Source organism: Camelus dromedarius, chromosome 1, assembly GCF_036321535.1.
Source record: "Camelus dromedarius isolate mCamDro1 chromosome 1, mCamDro1.pat, whole genome shotgun sequence".
Taxonomy (NCBI): domain Eukaryota; kingdom Metazoa; phylum Chordata; class Mammalia; order Artiodactyla; family Camelidae; genus Camelus; species Camelus dromedarius.
The window spans coordinates 83,364,883-83,380,883 of record NC_087436.1 but is presented as its reverse complement, the minus strand read 5'-3'; the positions used below and the strand labels follow the sequence as shown (position 1 = coordinate 83,380,883).

Sequence of the window (16,001 nt, the reverse complement as noted above, 5' to 3'; positions counted from 1 at the left end):
CATATATCCCAAAAGAAAAAACTGGTCTAGGCCAGTGTCTCTCAACCCTAGCCGCACTCTGGATTTCAGAGCTTTCAAAACCCCAACGGCCAAGTCACACTCTATAGCAGCTGCAGTGTTTTTTTGGTTTTAAAAAAACCCTAGGTCAACCTAACCCTACACCAAAAGGAACTAGAACAAAGTCCAAATTCAGTAGAAAGAAAAAAAATCAAAGATCAGAGCAGAAATAAATGAAACAGAGACTAAAAAAAACATTAGGAAAAGATCACTGAAACTAAGAGCTGGTTCTTTGAAAAGATAAACTAAACCGATAAACTTTAAGCCAGACTAATCAAAAAGAAACAAAGGCCAAAACAATAAAATCAGAAATAGAGGGATGGGTATAGCTCAGACACCAAAACCAGAGCTACCATACACATACACACACACACACAAATTAAAGGCCAATATCACTGATGAACACAGATGCAAAAACCTTTGACAAAATATTAGCAAGCCAAATTCAACAATACATTAAAAGGATCATACATCATGATCAAGTAAGACTTATCCCAGGATGCAAGGGTTTTTCAGTATCTGCAAATCAATCAGTGTGATGCATCACATTATCAAATTGAAGAATAAAAACCATATGATCATCTCAATAGATGCAGAAAAAACTTTTGACCAAATTCAACATCCATCTATGATAAAAACTCTCCATAAAGTGGGTATAGAGGGAACATATCTCAATATAATAAAGGCCATATATGACAAGCCCATAGCTAATATTATACTCAACAGTGAAAAGATGAAAGCATTTCCTCTAAGATCAGGAGCAAGACAAGGATGCCCACTCTCACCACTTTTATTTAACATAGTATTAGAAGTCCTAGCCACAGCAATCAAACAAGAAAAAGAAATAAAAGGAATCCAAATTGGAAATGAAAAGTAAAATGTCATTGTTTGCAGATGACATGATACTATACATAGAAAATCCTAAAGATGCCACTAAAAACTACCTGAACTCATCAGTGAACTCCGTAAAGCTGCAGGATACAAAATTAACAGAAATCTGTTGCATTTCTACATACTAACAACAAACTATTAGAAAGAGAAATTAAGAAAATAATCCCATTTACCATATCAAAAAGAATAAAATACCTAGGAATAAATCTAACTAAGGAGGTAAAAGATCTATACTAGGAAAACAATAAGACATTGATTAAAGAAATTAAAGGTGACACAAATGGGAAGATATACAGTGTCATGGATTGGAAGAATTAATATTGTTAAAATGACCATACTACCCAAGGCAATCTACAGATTCAATGCAAATGCAATCAAAATACTAAAGGCACATTTCACAGAATTTGAACAAATAATTCTAAAATTTGTATGCAAACACAAAAGACCCCAAATAGTCGAAATAATCTTGAGAAAGAAGAACAAAGCCAGAGGTATCATGTGCTTTGATTTCAAACTATACTACAAAGCTACAGTCTTCCAAACAGTATGAAGCTGTCATTAAAAAAAAAAAAAGACAGGATTAATAGTGTAGAATAGAGAGCCCAGAAATGAACCCACATTTATATGGGCAATTAATCTATGATAAGGAGGCAAGAATATACAATGGGGAAAAGACAGCCTCTTCAATAAATGATGTTGGGAAAACTAGACAGCTACATGTAAAAGAATCAAACTGGACTACTCTCTCACACCATGCACAAAAATAAATTCAAAATGGATTAAAGACTTAAATATGAGACTTGAAACCATAAAACTTCTGGAAGAAAACATAGGCAGTACTATCTTTGATGCTGGTCTTGGTAATATTTTTTGGTATGTCTCCTCAGGCAGAGAAACAAAAGAACAAAGAGACAAATGGAACTACATCAAACTAAAAAGCTTCTGTACAGCAAAGGAGCCACCTATTGAATGGGAGAAGATATTTGCAAATGATATATCTAATAAGGTGTTAATATCCAAAATATACAAAGAACTCATAAAACTCAACAGAAAGAAAAAATATCTGACTTAAAATTGGGCAGAGGAACTGAAAAGACATCTTTCCAAAGACATACAGATGGCCAACAGGCACATGAAAAGATGCTCAGCGTCACTAATCATCAGAGAAATGCAAATAAAAATCACAATGAGATATGACCTCATACCTGTCAGAATATCTATTATCAGAAAGACAGTAACAAGTGTTGCCGAGAATGTGGAAGATGCAGAACACTTGTGCACTGTTGGTGGGAATGTAAATTGGTGCAGCCACTATGAAAAACAGTATAGAGACACTCAAAACACTAAAAATAGAACCACTATATGATCCAGGAATTAACCTGAAGAAAACAAAAACACTATTTTGAAGATATACATGCACTCCTATGTTCATAGTAGCATTATGTACAATAGCCAAGATATGGAAGCAACCTAAATGTCCACCAACGGATGGATAAAGAAGATGTGGTATATATGTATATATAATGGAATATTACTCAGCCATAATAAAGAATGAAATCTTGCCATTTGCAACAATATGGATGAGCCTAAAAGGTATTATGCTAAGTAAAATAAGTCAGACTGAGAAAGACAAATACTGTAAGACCTCATTTATATGTGGAATCTAAAAAGCAAAACAAATAACAAATATTAAAAAACAAAGAGAGTCATAGATACAGACAATAAACAGAGGATTGCTGGTGGTTGGTGGGGATGGAGAGAAACAGATGAGGGAGATTAAGAGGTACAAATTTCCAATTACAAAATAAACAAGTCATAAGTGTGGGGAATACAGTCAATAATTACATAATATCTTTGTATGGTGACAAACAGTAACTGGACCTATTGTAGTGCTCATTTTGAAATTATAGAAATATTGAATCATTATGTTGTATACCAGGAACTAATATAATGTTGGAGGTTAACTATACTTCAAAAACAAACTCACTCATAGAAAAAGAGATCATATTTGTGGTTACCAGAGGCAGTGGATAAGGGGAAGGGGGAATTGGAGGAAGGTAGTCAAAGCTACAGATTTTGAGTTTTAAATAAGTACTAAAGACATAACGTACAACCTGATAAATACAACACTGCTGTATGTGTTATGAAAGTTGTTAAAAGAGTATATCCTAAGAACTCTCATCACAAGGAAAAAACACTTATTCTATTTCTTTAATTTGGTATCCATATGAGATAATGAATGTCCACTAAACTTATGGTGGTGACCATTTCATGATGTATTTAAGTCAAAGCATTACACTATATAGTGCTGTATGTCAATTACATTTCAATAAAACTGGAAGGAAATAAAATAAAGCCCATAGGTGATTTCAATGGGCCACCAAGGTTGAGGATAACTGTTCCAGGAAAAGAGGATAATGTCACTTTAGCAGGTTTTGAGTCAGGCAAGTTGGCAGGCAGGCAGACACACCACACACACATACACACAATCTCAACCACACTCCTTCAATCCTAACCAGGGAACAAGAGGAAAGGAAGAGGAGAGGCTATGGTTTGCACTCAATAAATTGTAAAGACCTAGAATCAAACGCAGCGAAGGAGTATCCAAATAGCGTGCCTCCCCTCTTCTTCCACCTCCGGCCTGGCATGAATGAATGCATCTGAGTTTTACAAAAATCGAGCCTGTCACACACAGATGCTTTTTCTTGGGTCTTTAAGAGATTCTTCAAGTGTCATGGTAACAGATTAAACAAATATCTTGATCCAGCTCTGTATCTAAACACAAATGCTTAATAGCTTAAGTATAGAGGTTTCAGCTTTTAAAACATAGAGCAATACTTTCCTAAGTCATATTCTTTCTTCTTTGTATCTTACATTTTAATGCAAGTCACTCTTACCAGTTGTTTAAACTTGAACCTGCCCTGTTTCTTCAACAACATGTCACTTAACTTCCTTTTCATCAGTTTTGTTCACCAGTCCCGACAGTGTTAATTACAATAAATTTAAAATCCAACTACATGTATCAGATACCATATTTACAAAAGGAATGAAACTAAATTTTATGTTGAATTTCACAGGAAATTTATAGTTGGTTCATCAAGCCAGTTTCTTAGGGAAATGAATACTTCAAACTCTACTACTTGTGGACACAAAGTTATTACTCTGCAGAGATTCGGTGCTTTTTATATTTCGCTTTACTGGCATCTTGAAGAAACAAAGAATAGTCTCAGCTTTTCCCGAGGTTTCTCTGTGAAGCACTGAGGCTGGGCCTAAAATAGGTGTAAAGCAACAGTTCCAAGTCACCCCAGATGGTTGCACTAAACAGAACCTTCTCCTGGTTCCTGACCTGGAAGATATCTCACTGTCAGTTTCAGCTGTCCAACCTGCAGCCTCGGGCTCCACCACAACCTTTTCTACCAAAATCATAGAATGATACTGACTAGAAGGCAAGAACACTGTAATATTTAAAGAAGACAAAGTATCAGAGTAATGGGAGAGTTTCCAGCACTGAAAGGGCCCCTTGTGTCCACAGACCCTCATTTTCTTCCCAACCTATTCTGATTCTTCTGTCATCACCAATGCCCCTTGCCTGCTCCTCCAGGGGAGGATGAGGATGAGGATGAATGCACTACATATGGCTGGTCCTCCCTAAGTGCTTGTTGAATAAAAGTTGGGGAGAGGGGGATGAGAGGAAACACAAGAGCAGGGGACTGGGTGGCAGACGGGGAGGCAGAAGACAAATCTGTGGTGCTAATTTCAGACTGATTCCTCTTGTCCAGGAAGGGAGGAATAAATTAAAGCTCTGTCACAGATACCTGGCCCACATTCTCTTCCACCTTCAACCCTGAAAGACACCGGAACATCATTCCTGATTTACCCATCACAGTGGTGCAGGAGACAATCTGAGGGAAATTTCAGCATGCTGCTATGAGCAGATGATAAATAATAAAGGATATCTGAATAGCACGGCATCTCATATTTAGGATATACTCAGTTACATCAAACGAGCCCAGCAAGTTCTTAAATACCTAGCATTTATTGCTACTTAACGGGAAAGGAAAGAATGGCAAGTCAAATAATCCCAAACTAAGTAAGTAATGCCTCCTTAAGTCTCTTTTGGGACAAATACAGATATAAATAAGTCATTTAAAATTATAAATTAGAACCCTGTGATTAAAATACCAAGAAAATTATTGGCACTTCAAGGGAATAAAATGGAGAGAAACTCAAGGTTTAATTGGCTTATTTTAATAAGATAAAATTGGTGGAAACAAAGCGTAACATTGCTCTCATGTAATTAAATAAATTAAAGTAAATATTGGTTCACCATTATTCCACCCCCAAAATAATAGTCAAAAGAAAATTTTACCTCATATTTGGAGCAAAGTACAAAAGTTTGGTCTCCTCCAGAGAAAATCTGCTTAACAATGTGATATTTAAAGCGATCTGTCAAAAAAATTTTCAAGAGCATATTTTTCAACAATTAAAGTTTTTCCTTGATCCCCTTTCTTAATATTCCAAAATATACTTCAGAGTGGTTTCCTATCCATTTAATTATTTCAGAGAAGTCAGAAACCTTCTTTCCTGGCTCTCCTCCCAGGACTGTTTCTACTTCAATTAAAACTAAATATATAACATGGTACCTTCCACTCCAACCCTCTCTCCCTCCCTCCCCCCGACTGCCAGCTAGTCCTGACCTTGTTCCTATTTTTCATTCTAACTCTACCATGCCATTCCACTGACCTGGAATTTAAAACAGTCACTACTATAAACCAGAACATACGCTAAGAAATCATCCAGCATCTGAGTGTGGTGGTCCTTAGCCCCTTCAGGATGAAGCCTGCCACAGAAGGACCTCCATGTCACACTCCCTGTCCGTCTCCATCACACCATGTCTGTGGTGACACTCTCACACCGCTTTCATTTCTAATACACCACACCATCCCTATGTCCAAGCCTTTTCCATCCACCAACCCCAGTGCACACTGTATTCTCTGAGAATGGCGCCTCCTAGAGCATAACTGGGAAGGTGCTCCTGGAACTGAGCAATTCTATGGTACTCACCACTGCCCACTCCCTCATAGTCCTCTACCTGGCTAACTCCAAATCATCCTTTAAGACACAGCTCAAACTTCCTCTAAACGGAATACTCCTTGATGCCTTCCTCTGTGCTCCCACATTACCAAGAAGGTTCCTAAAACCACAGTATTTACATAATAAATTGAAATTTACCTACTTAAGGTATAAAATCACATTGACAAACATCAAAGCACAAATCTATGATCACATCAGTTATGCTGTAATTAAACTTCAAAAATTTGTAGTTTCAAATTAAGCTATAAAATACTTGAGCTTTTTAAATTGGTGTACTTCTTAATTATACACATTCCTAACATGAGTACAATGCCTTGGAGAAAAAGAAATTTACAAATAGACAAGAGAACACCAAGCCATTCTTTCATTTTGTGGAACATCAGCAAAACAAAATCTTGTTTATTTTATATTTCAAGTTCCACTACATTTTAGATGCTTATTTGTTCATTATAAATATTTATTGAGTGAGAAGTTTGTGTCTGGTCCTGTGCTATATGCCAGGTTTATAAAGAGAAAAAGACTCAATCCCTTTACTTAAGTTTATAATCCAGAGATATGGATGATTGTTATTGTTAAAACAAAATTCTGATCAAGCTGTAAGTGTGTCACTCTATGGTCTTCAAAATCAAAATTAATTATTAAATCACACTTCTTTTTAATGCCTCTACCGCTCCATTTTAGCCTCTGGATTTATTATGTCAAGTTACTCTTACTGAATGACTGCCTTATTTTGATTTCCAATGAAATGAACACTGTGCTATTTAACTGTTTTTTTTTTAAGAGAAAAAAAAGCAGCATGAAAAGAAATCATGTCATGTTGTGACCAAAACAGCAATGCGCAAGCATTAAGAGCACAGGCTTGAGACTCACGGATACAGAGAACAAACCAGTGGTTACCGTGAGATACAAACTCCTGGGGTAAGGTAGGCTACAAAGATGTATTTACAACAATGGAGAATATAACTAATACTTTGTAATAACTGTAAATGGAGTGTGACCTTTAAAAATTATATTAAATAGTTTTAATTTTTTTAAAAAAAGAGCATAAGTTTTAAAATGAGGCAGACCTGGGTTTAAATCCTGGCCCCAGAATCTATATCATCTTGGGCAAGTTAACCTCCTTAAGACTCAATTTCCTCATCTCCAAAATAGAGATAATAACCATTAGTTCTTAAGGTTGTTCTCAGTGCTTAGCATAATATTGGAACTTAGTTAAGCATTGAATAAACATTGACTCTCATTATCAGCAATAATAATAATAAATAAAATGCATACACCACTATCGAGGTCGTTAGGGCCAAAATTACATTTTTTGCTTTGTTCTCTAGGATCTCAACTATAGAGTCTCATGCAGAGTAAGTACTCCCATACTTTTTTATTGATGTTAAAAGAAAATATCTCACTCATTCCCTCCAAAAGACCTCAAGGTAAAAAATACATGTTCTATAAACAATTGTTTGTAGCACTTAAAATACCATTAAATTCCAATGAAAATCACTCTTACCAGCCCTGGCTGAAAGCTGGCCACTATGGGCAGCCCAGTAACCTTTCACGGGAGATGGGCACTTGACATTACAAGTGTGTCCAGTTCCTAATTGACCTCTCGCTCCACAACCAAATGCATAGATGAGTCCAGAAGAAGGCACGAAGGCTAGGGTATGTTGTCTGGGGAAAAATTATGTAAGTTAGTTAACTCATCAGCATCATTTCTACTGACATGAACGAATATACACCCTGGCTATTTCTGCAGTAGAACCCCATCTTTCTCTGACACCCTAGTTCACCGGTAGGATGGCGAGACTGGGAAAGAGCTGAAGGGCCTGCTGCATTTGGGGTGTGTGGGAAGAAGCAGGGTGGACCAGTAAAATTTCCAAGAAGTGCTTTGAGGCGCTGTCACTTTCCTTTGCATGTCTCCCCAACATCATGCTACTCTTTATCCCCAAACAGGCGTACCAGCCCCATGTTACTCTGCTTCTCTAAAACCCTTCCTTGCCACACCCTGCTCAGATCTGACTCTCCAAACCGTCGCCAAAGGTGCGCATGCAATTGGGATGTCTTAAAATGATGGTGGTTGCGTCTAACTGCATTCTCCGTTACTGCAAAGACCCCTTTCTGGGTCTCGGTAGATATGAGGAAGCTCTTAGGAGCACTCACCTGCCACAAGCAATCTGCGTTACTTCACTGCCCATCAGCTCCAGAACTCTTCTCGGATTAACCTCATCATTCATGGAGTCGTGTCCAAGCTGCCCGCAGGAACCAGCACCAAAGGTAAACACACCTCCACTCTAACAAAGAACAAATATCACATGACTGCACTGTACCTCTGAGTTTGGGTACACTCCTCCGAAACCCTCCATATACAAAATTTATATCACACTACACTCACCTGATACTTAGCCAAATCACTTCTTTGGAATGTTTGTTAAATAAAAAAATAACAGAAAAGAACTTAAGGCTACATCTTTATGGAACAAAGATAGGTCAAGGGGATGTATGCCATCTATAAATGCAGAAAATTATTTAAAAACACAGTGATGTGTTAAGAAGTAACACAAAAAAAGGAGAAAAAGATAGGTGAAATGAGATTAATTTTTCATGATCATTCATACATAGGAAACTAAATTTTAAAAAAAAGCATAAATACATAACAGAAATAGACTCATAGACATAGAATACAGACTTGTGGTTGCCAAGGGGGTGGGGGGTGGGAAGAGATAAGACTGGGATTTCAAAATTGTAGAATAGATAAACAAGATTATACTGTATAGCACAGGGAAATATACACAAAATGTTATGGTAGCTCACAAAGAAAAAAATGTGACAATGAGTGTGTGTATATGTCCATGTATACTGAAAAATTGTGCTGAACACTGGAATTTGACACAACATTGTAAAATGATTATAAATCAATAAAAAAGTTTAAAAAAATAAAAAGAAAAAATAAAAGAAAAAAGATCTTATGGTAGCTCACAGAGAAAGGAATGTGACAATGAATATATATATGTTCATGTATAATTGAAAAATTGTGCTCTACACTGGAATTTGACACAACATTGTAAAATGATTATAAATCAATAAAAAATGTTAAAAAAAAAAAAAAAAGAAACTAAATGCTCCAGACTCCTTGGTAAGATTTTTTTAGCAGCTGAAATTGAACAAATGCTAATGTATTTTATTAAAGTGAATCTATAATAGTATTTTTGACATGAAAATACATTTTCATTCTCTATGGATAGCAAATAAATAGGTTGATAATTTTAAAACATTATATTGCTCTTTCTTTTATATATTTAAATGGCTTGTTTTAAAGGAACACAGAATATTGCTATATATACTATATTTTTAAGGTTATAGATTTTGAACTATTTTTAAACACTATCACTACTCTCTCTAAAAGACACTATCAAAAATAATCAAGCAATAATCACCCACATCATACCCAGCACCAAAGTGCCACAGAACAAACCAGAACACTCTGAGTCCCTTACCTTTGTGAGAACTGCTGTATGCTCTTCTCCACAACTAATATAGACAACTTTTTGTGTTCGTAGAAGCTTCACATGGCAAGGAGACTCTCGATCTAGAATAAGAGAAATACTAGCATGTCAGTACCATTTGCCTTCGAGATGAAACATACACAGCTATCAGAGCCTAAATTTTAGGTCCCCCTGGGATTCCTGACTCACATATTCAGCTTCGTGACTGAACCTCCACTTGGATGTCTAATAGACATCTCATTTTTAATATATTTAAAACCTAACTCATGGATTCCCCATACTCCCCAACTCTGTCCACTCACCCCCCGCCCCCAAACCCAGATACATACAAAGTTTCCCTCATTTCATAAATGCAACTTTATCCTCTCAGCTTTTCCTCTCTTTATTTCAATCTACACATTCAACAATGAGCAAAATCAACTGGCCCCACCATCAAAATATATTTGAAATCCATCTTTATTGCCATTGCCTCCAAACTGGTCTTCCAGCTTCCCCCTGAACCCACTTTAGGCAAAGCCAAATTAGATCACTCTTCTCCCCAAACCTTCAGGTCTTGCTCCTTCACCGAGAGAAGCTGACATCTCACTCTGCCCTTCTGGGTCCCACGTAACTGGGCCTCCCAACCTCTCTGACCTCCAGCTCTGCTGCTTTTCTCCTGTTCATCCCACATCCCATATCCTACTGCATCAGAGCCTTTGCACACCCTGTTCCCTTTGACTAGAACATTCTTCGCCCATATTTCTATCAACATAGAAATCTCCTCTCCGATCTGACTTCCTACAGGGTTCTGCTCAAACTTCTTCTCCGTGGCCACCTTAAGTAAAACAGGAAACTTTCCTCTCAAGCCCCTGACATACTGTATACTTACTGGCTTCCTGTTTGCTTCTGCTTGCTAGCATGCAATCTTCACTAAGCCAAGGGTATTATCTGTTTTGGTCCTTTCTGCACCCTTAGTGCCAACACAGGGCCAGCACATAAAAGATCTTCAAGAAGCACGTATATTAAACAAATGAAGTTAAGAGGTACACTTGAGGGAGGGTATAGTTCAGTGGTAGAGTGCATGCTTAGCATGCACAAGGTCCTGGGTTCAATCCCTAGTACTTCCATTTAAAAAATAAATAAATATAGAAGGGACTGGGCATAGCTCAGCAGTAGAGCCCATGCTTAGCATGAGCTAGGTCTGGGGTTCAGACCCAGTACCTCCATTAAAAAAAATACTAAAATAAAATAAATATATAAACCTAACTACCTCCCTCCCAACAATAAATTTTTAAAGAAAAATTAGTACACATGAAGAGTTTACCTACCTTCCTCATCACTGAGCCCTAGCTGTCCTGCATTATTCATCCCCCAGCCAAAAACAGCTCCTGAGAGAGACAGGGCAAAGCTGTGGGCCCCTCCTGCAGCCACCTGCGCCAGCGGGATCCCCTCCAGGGACCTCACCCTCTGCGGGCTGGCCTGGGAGGGGAACTCCTTTCCCAGGCCCAGCTGCCCATGGCTGTTCTTCCCCCATGTGAAGAACTGACCATCTGAAATGAGAACAGGATAACTGGTATTACCAAAAACATACATTTTCCACCCACAAGAATAACCTTGTTATTTTAGAGTCACTCAGCAGGCTCATCCGCTAGTTGCTCAGCCCCCAACACACATACACCCACCACCCAAAGCAAGGGAGCAGACACACGTCACGCTGGAAGACTCCCACAACTAGAAGTCCCACTGTCAGGACGACAGAGAGACAAGCTGCGGTTTATCACCCTTCAAAGGCTGTGAACATTTATGTAAATAAAAAATTAAATGCTAAAGTCAGTTCAGTTTTGAATACGCCAATTACCAGGCTTAGATATCCACTGAGCAAGGTGAACTAGTTCTGACCACACCAAGACCACGAGAGCCCCAGGACTTGATGGGATCCAGCCATGACCTGGACCACCCCACAGAGAATCAAGCAGGACACGTTTGTGCTGACTTTCTCTCAGATACAATCTGCCAGAATACAGCATTATCTGCTGTCTTAGGTTTTTCTTACTCCTCCTTTTTTATTTGGGAGCTTCATGGTGGAATATAACTCGATAGTGAGCTGTAGCTAACAAAAACCAATTTTCTGCTCAAGAACATTGAACTACAGTCCTGCCTCCGCTCATCCCCCCAACAGAAAGGTGGAGCAGCAATAATGACCACCTCCATCACCATCCACACCCTGAGGAAAGTATGAGCTACATAAAGACTGTCTGAGAACTGCCGCTGCCTAACAGCAATGCACAGACCCTAACTAGTTAGTCAAAGGTATCCAGTTAGATAACATCACACAAAAATGCAAAGAGAAATGATTTCCAAATTAACATAACATTAACATATGTTTTAACATTACATTACCAGCTGCAAGAGCCAAGCAATGCCAGTTGCCACAGGAAACTTGTAATATTGTCTGCTGGTTCAGCTTTTGTATTAACCTAAAACAGAAAAGGCTTTCCTCTTAAGAAGGGCATTCACAAACAATGATCAGAAATATTCCCAACCAAATAACACAGTTGTAATAAAGCACATCTTTCACAAAAGACTTTTGAAAATCAAATATATAATCTTGCATGATATAATTCTATTAGGTCTTTCAATGACCTCCTGCTTCTTAGGTAGTTACTGTTTTTTCAAACTAAATAATAAACAACTTATTCTGCACTTAAAACCATCAGCATTGCCACAACCCTCTGTTAATTACCACCTTACCATCTCCAATTCTAGGACAAAAGGAGTGAGCTACAGAAAAGAGACGACTAAGAACATAGCCGGTGTCTAAATGGCTTTCAAATGAGGGCAATGCCACGATCCAGTAACCCCACTTCTGGGTATAAATCCAAAAGAACTGCAAGCAGGGTCCCAAAGAGATATGTGTACACCCACATTGAGAGGAGAAATGGGCAGTTGTCCTTAAATGAGTTCAGAGTTAAATTTCTGCAAGATAAAAAGCTTCTGGAGATTGGTTACACAACAGTGAGAGTATACTTAACATTACTGAACAGTACACTTAAAAATGGTTTAGATGGTAAATGCTATGAGTATTTTACCAACATTTTAAAAAATTATTAACGGCAATGCCTCCAAACCTCTGATTCCCTAGGATGGTAAAGAGGACGATCAGATTATAACTTTTCAAATCCTGCTGCTCTGCTTGTTCATGTGAAAGACAGAGATAAGACCAGTACCTATTCATAGGGTTGTGGTGAGAATTAAATGAAAAAAATCCACGCTTGGCGCAGCCCAGCAGAGCTGGACAGCCTGCGAATATCTCCTGCTCCCTGTTTTAACAATTCACAAGCTGCCGTGTTCCTCTTCATTAAGTGTATGCCATGAGATCAAAGGGTCAGATAGGCCGGCTCCAGGGAGAGGGGCATTTTAGAAAACAGACGTCCAAGAGGGGAAGAAGGGTTATTTAGAGTGATAGGCAGATGTTGCTTTTGTTATGGTTTATTTTCTCAGATATAAAATGTTTATAAAATAGAGTTCACATGTGCATTTAGTACCAAATAGAGCCCAACTAATTTTTTTAGATAATTGTAGATTCAAACGCAGTTAAGGAAAAATAACAGAGATCTCTTGTATACTTTGTCCAGTTTCCCCCAATGATGACATTTGCAAAACTATAGTATAATATTATAACAAGGATATGACATTAGTACAACCTACCAATATTATTCATATTTCCTCAGTTTTATTTGTACTCATTTCTGTGTATGTATTGTTTTTTATCACGTGTATAGGTTCATGTAGCCACCACCACAGTCAAGACACTCTATGGTTCCAACAGCACAAGGATTCCTCATGCTGTACTTTTACAACCACTCCTCCCCACCCCCATTCATAGCCCCTGGCAACCACTAACCTATCCTCCATTTCCAAAATTTTGTCATTTCAAGAATGTTATATAAATGGAATGATATAGGAGGTAATTGTTTAGGATTGGCTTCTTTTTCACTCAGAATAATTCCCTGGACATTCGTCCAAACTGCTGCATGTATCAATAGCTAATAGAACCCACTATTTTTTTTAATTGGAACATGTAATACTGCCTTAGGGACCAATGTTTCAGAACCTTGATGCAGCAATTTGGACGAATGTCCTTTTTCCTGGCCAGATTCCACTCAAATTCCCCACAATTCTCCCTTCATGGGTCACTACTACTCTTGTCACAACCTTCACCATCACAGTTATAAAAAGGAAGCAGGTCAAAAGGACAAGATAAATAATAAGAAATTAAACCCTTGAGGTGGAGAAAAGGGGAGATACATATATATACAGCACAAGCATATACTGTGTTTTACCTACCCATCCATCCTCCCAAAAACTCTGTAAAGGTTCATAGTACTACATAACTCCATTTTTAAGTTAGGAAACCAAGGTTTAGATAAGTTAAACAAGTTGCCCAAGGTCACTCATCTACTAAGTAATAGTATTGGAATCTGAGGCTGCATGACTTCAAAGCTATGTTACTTTCCACAGTATTAAGGTATGAATTACTGAATTTATTTCAATTAAATTATAATATAAAATTATATACAAACTAAAACCTCAGAAGTCACCCATAATTTAGACATGACTAATGAAAATAATTATAAACTGCTACTCTAACACAGATTACTTCATTTTTAGAAATGAAATGCTACTAAAAAGCTTTACTTGAGTCTTCGGTCATCAACAAATGAAATGCTTTTGTCATTAATGTTATAAATCTTTTCCTTAATATTACACACAATTTCATTAATATACAGCATCTCCCTTCTTCCTTTTAATTTCCGCTCTCCCTCTTCCCCAAAATTAAATTAACTTTTGGAAGTAATGAATCCAAGACATTACCTGTTCTAAACCAGGAAATGAACCAAATCACTCTTACCTCCATGTTCCTCTTTTCCTTAAAACAACGTTTGATTAAAGAGACAAAAATCTAAGAAGGACAGAAATGAAGAGGAAAAAGAAAGTACTGTCCTTTGAAAGGGACAAGAATTGGGTGGGGGAGGAGAGGCCATTTATTCAGCAGACTGGTACTGAGCAGTGCATGTGCTGGGACACTCTTAGCAATGGTGATGCTAAGATGAGTAATCCAGGTCTCCTGGCATCAGGAGCTCCCAGCTTTGTACCAAAGATATTTATTCAATAAACAATTACAAAGAATGTGACAAGTACTGCAATAGGGAAATGCTGTACATTTGTAGTAAAAAGGAACAGGAACTAAATGAAGGAAGTAAGCCAGTGGCCTCTTTGATCATTAAGGGCCCTCAACAAACAGAGATGTCATCCCAAAAAATCCACTTAAAAGTAACTTCCATATTTTAGACATTTTCTTAGTGATGAAGCTAACCATCTACTACATCTCTGTATAGATATTTAGTAACAGTAAATATCTGTTTGATATTTAGCCAAATCATCTAAGATTTGGAATTAAATAAGAGATTAAAAATCATTGTACTAGTCCTTTTGTGTTAAAGAACTTATGTATATTGAGTATTTTAGCTGTTGGTACTACTGTTTAAGATAATTTGGCCTATAACAGGTCAGCCTTGTGATCCTAGTTTAAAGTTCTTAACGAGTAACTGATTTAGGCTTACAATTTTAGGTTATAGGTTAACAAGTCCCGCATGTGAAAGAATATTTTTTTATTCTAACATTTACTGAGTTCCAAGCACTCTATTAGAAACTAGGTGGCTTGAATAAATAAAGTGCAGTTCCTGAACTACGCATAGTTTTTAACTGGAGAAAGACACTTCTATAAATAATTAAAATTTTTGTGACAAGTGTTATAACAGCAGAAGGCAGGGCAGGGACACGATGGCAACAGCAATTAAATAAGAGAGCAGAACCCAAAACAAGGAGTCTGGCGAAGAAACTAGCAGGAAATAACAATTACAGTAACTGACACTCTCACCTGGGCACTGCTACAGAGTCCTCGGTGGTCATGAGCCCTAGTTGGCCGTCACTCCCCGCACCCCAAGAAAACAGCTGGCCCCGGTCACTGAGGGCCAGGTTGTGGGACTCGCCACACGCCACATGCACGATGTGTTGATCTGCCAAAGCTCCAATTTGCTCTGGGAAGGAAAAAAAAAAAAGGAGGAAAATGAAAGCCCAGAAACAAGACATACACAGAATTAGCTTCCTAGGCAGTTTAGTTTTTCCAAAGCAAACCACTATAAATGTATATTTATAGAGATTATAAATTTTATATGTTTCTAAAAGTTACCAGTTTAGATGCCAGCTGCACCGGGTAGCAAAGACACCTGCAGCAGCGCACACAACCCGACGTTCCTCGCGTGCCTGGTGCTTCTCTCCCAAGAGAAGCCTGAAGGTTCACTATTTGGAGATGTGGAACCAGAGAGGCCCAAATGGGAGTGGGAGTGGGAGTGGGAGTGAGGTGTATTACTAAAGCAGTGGGACTGAGTGAAATTCTGCCTTCCAAAGTCCTCCCTCCCC

At 37.9% G+C, this 16,001-nt stretch overlaps 1 protein-coding gene across 13 annotated transcripts in view; it reads right to left on the bottom strand.

Annotated features, from left to right (window-relative positions):
• Positions 1-16,001, bottom strand: part of HERC3 (HECT and RLD domain containing E3 ubiquitin protein ligase 3) — a 130,779-nt gene that overhangs the window by 72,329 nt on the left and 42,449 nt on the right. For all 13 annotated transcript variants that reach the window (XR_004130931.2, XR_010381102.1, XR_010381101.1 and 10 more), the window contains 7 exons: positions 15,460-15,619; positions 11,919-11,995; positions 10,847-11,068; positions 9,531-9,622; positions 8,197-8,327; positions 7,547-7,707; positions 5,318-5,394 (listed from right to left, as the gene is read on the bottom strand). Coding sequence is in view for 9 of the 13 variants with exons in the window: in XM_031433872.2 (XP_031289732.1) it covers positions 5,318-5,394; positions 7,547-7,707; positions 8,197-8,327; positions 9,531-9,622; positions 10,847-11,068; positions 11,919-11,995; positions 15,460-15,619 (920 nt within the window). In the remaining 4 variants the exon portion in view is untranslated. The remainder of the gene's footprint in view (positions 1-5,317; positions 5,395-7,546; positions 7,708-8,196; positions 8,328-9,530; positions 9,623-10,846; positions 11,069-11,918; positions 11,996-15,459; positions 15,620-16,001) is intronic.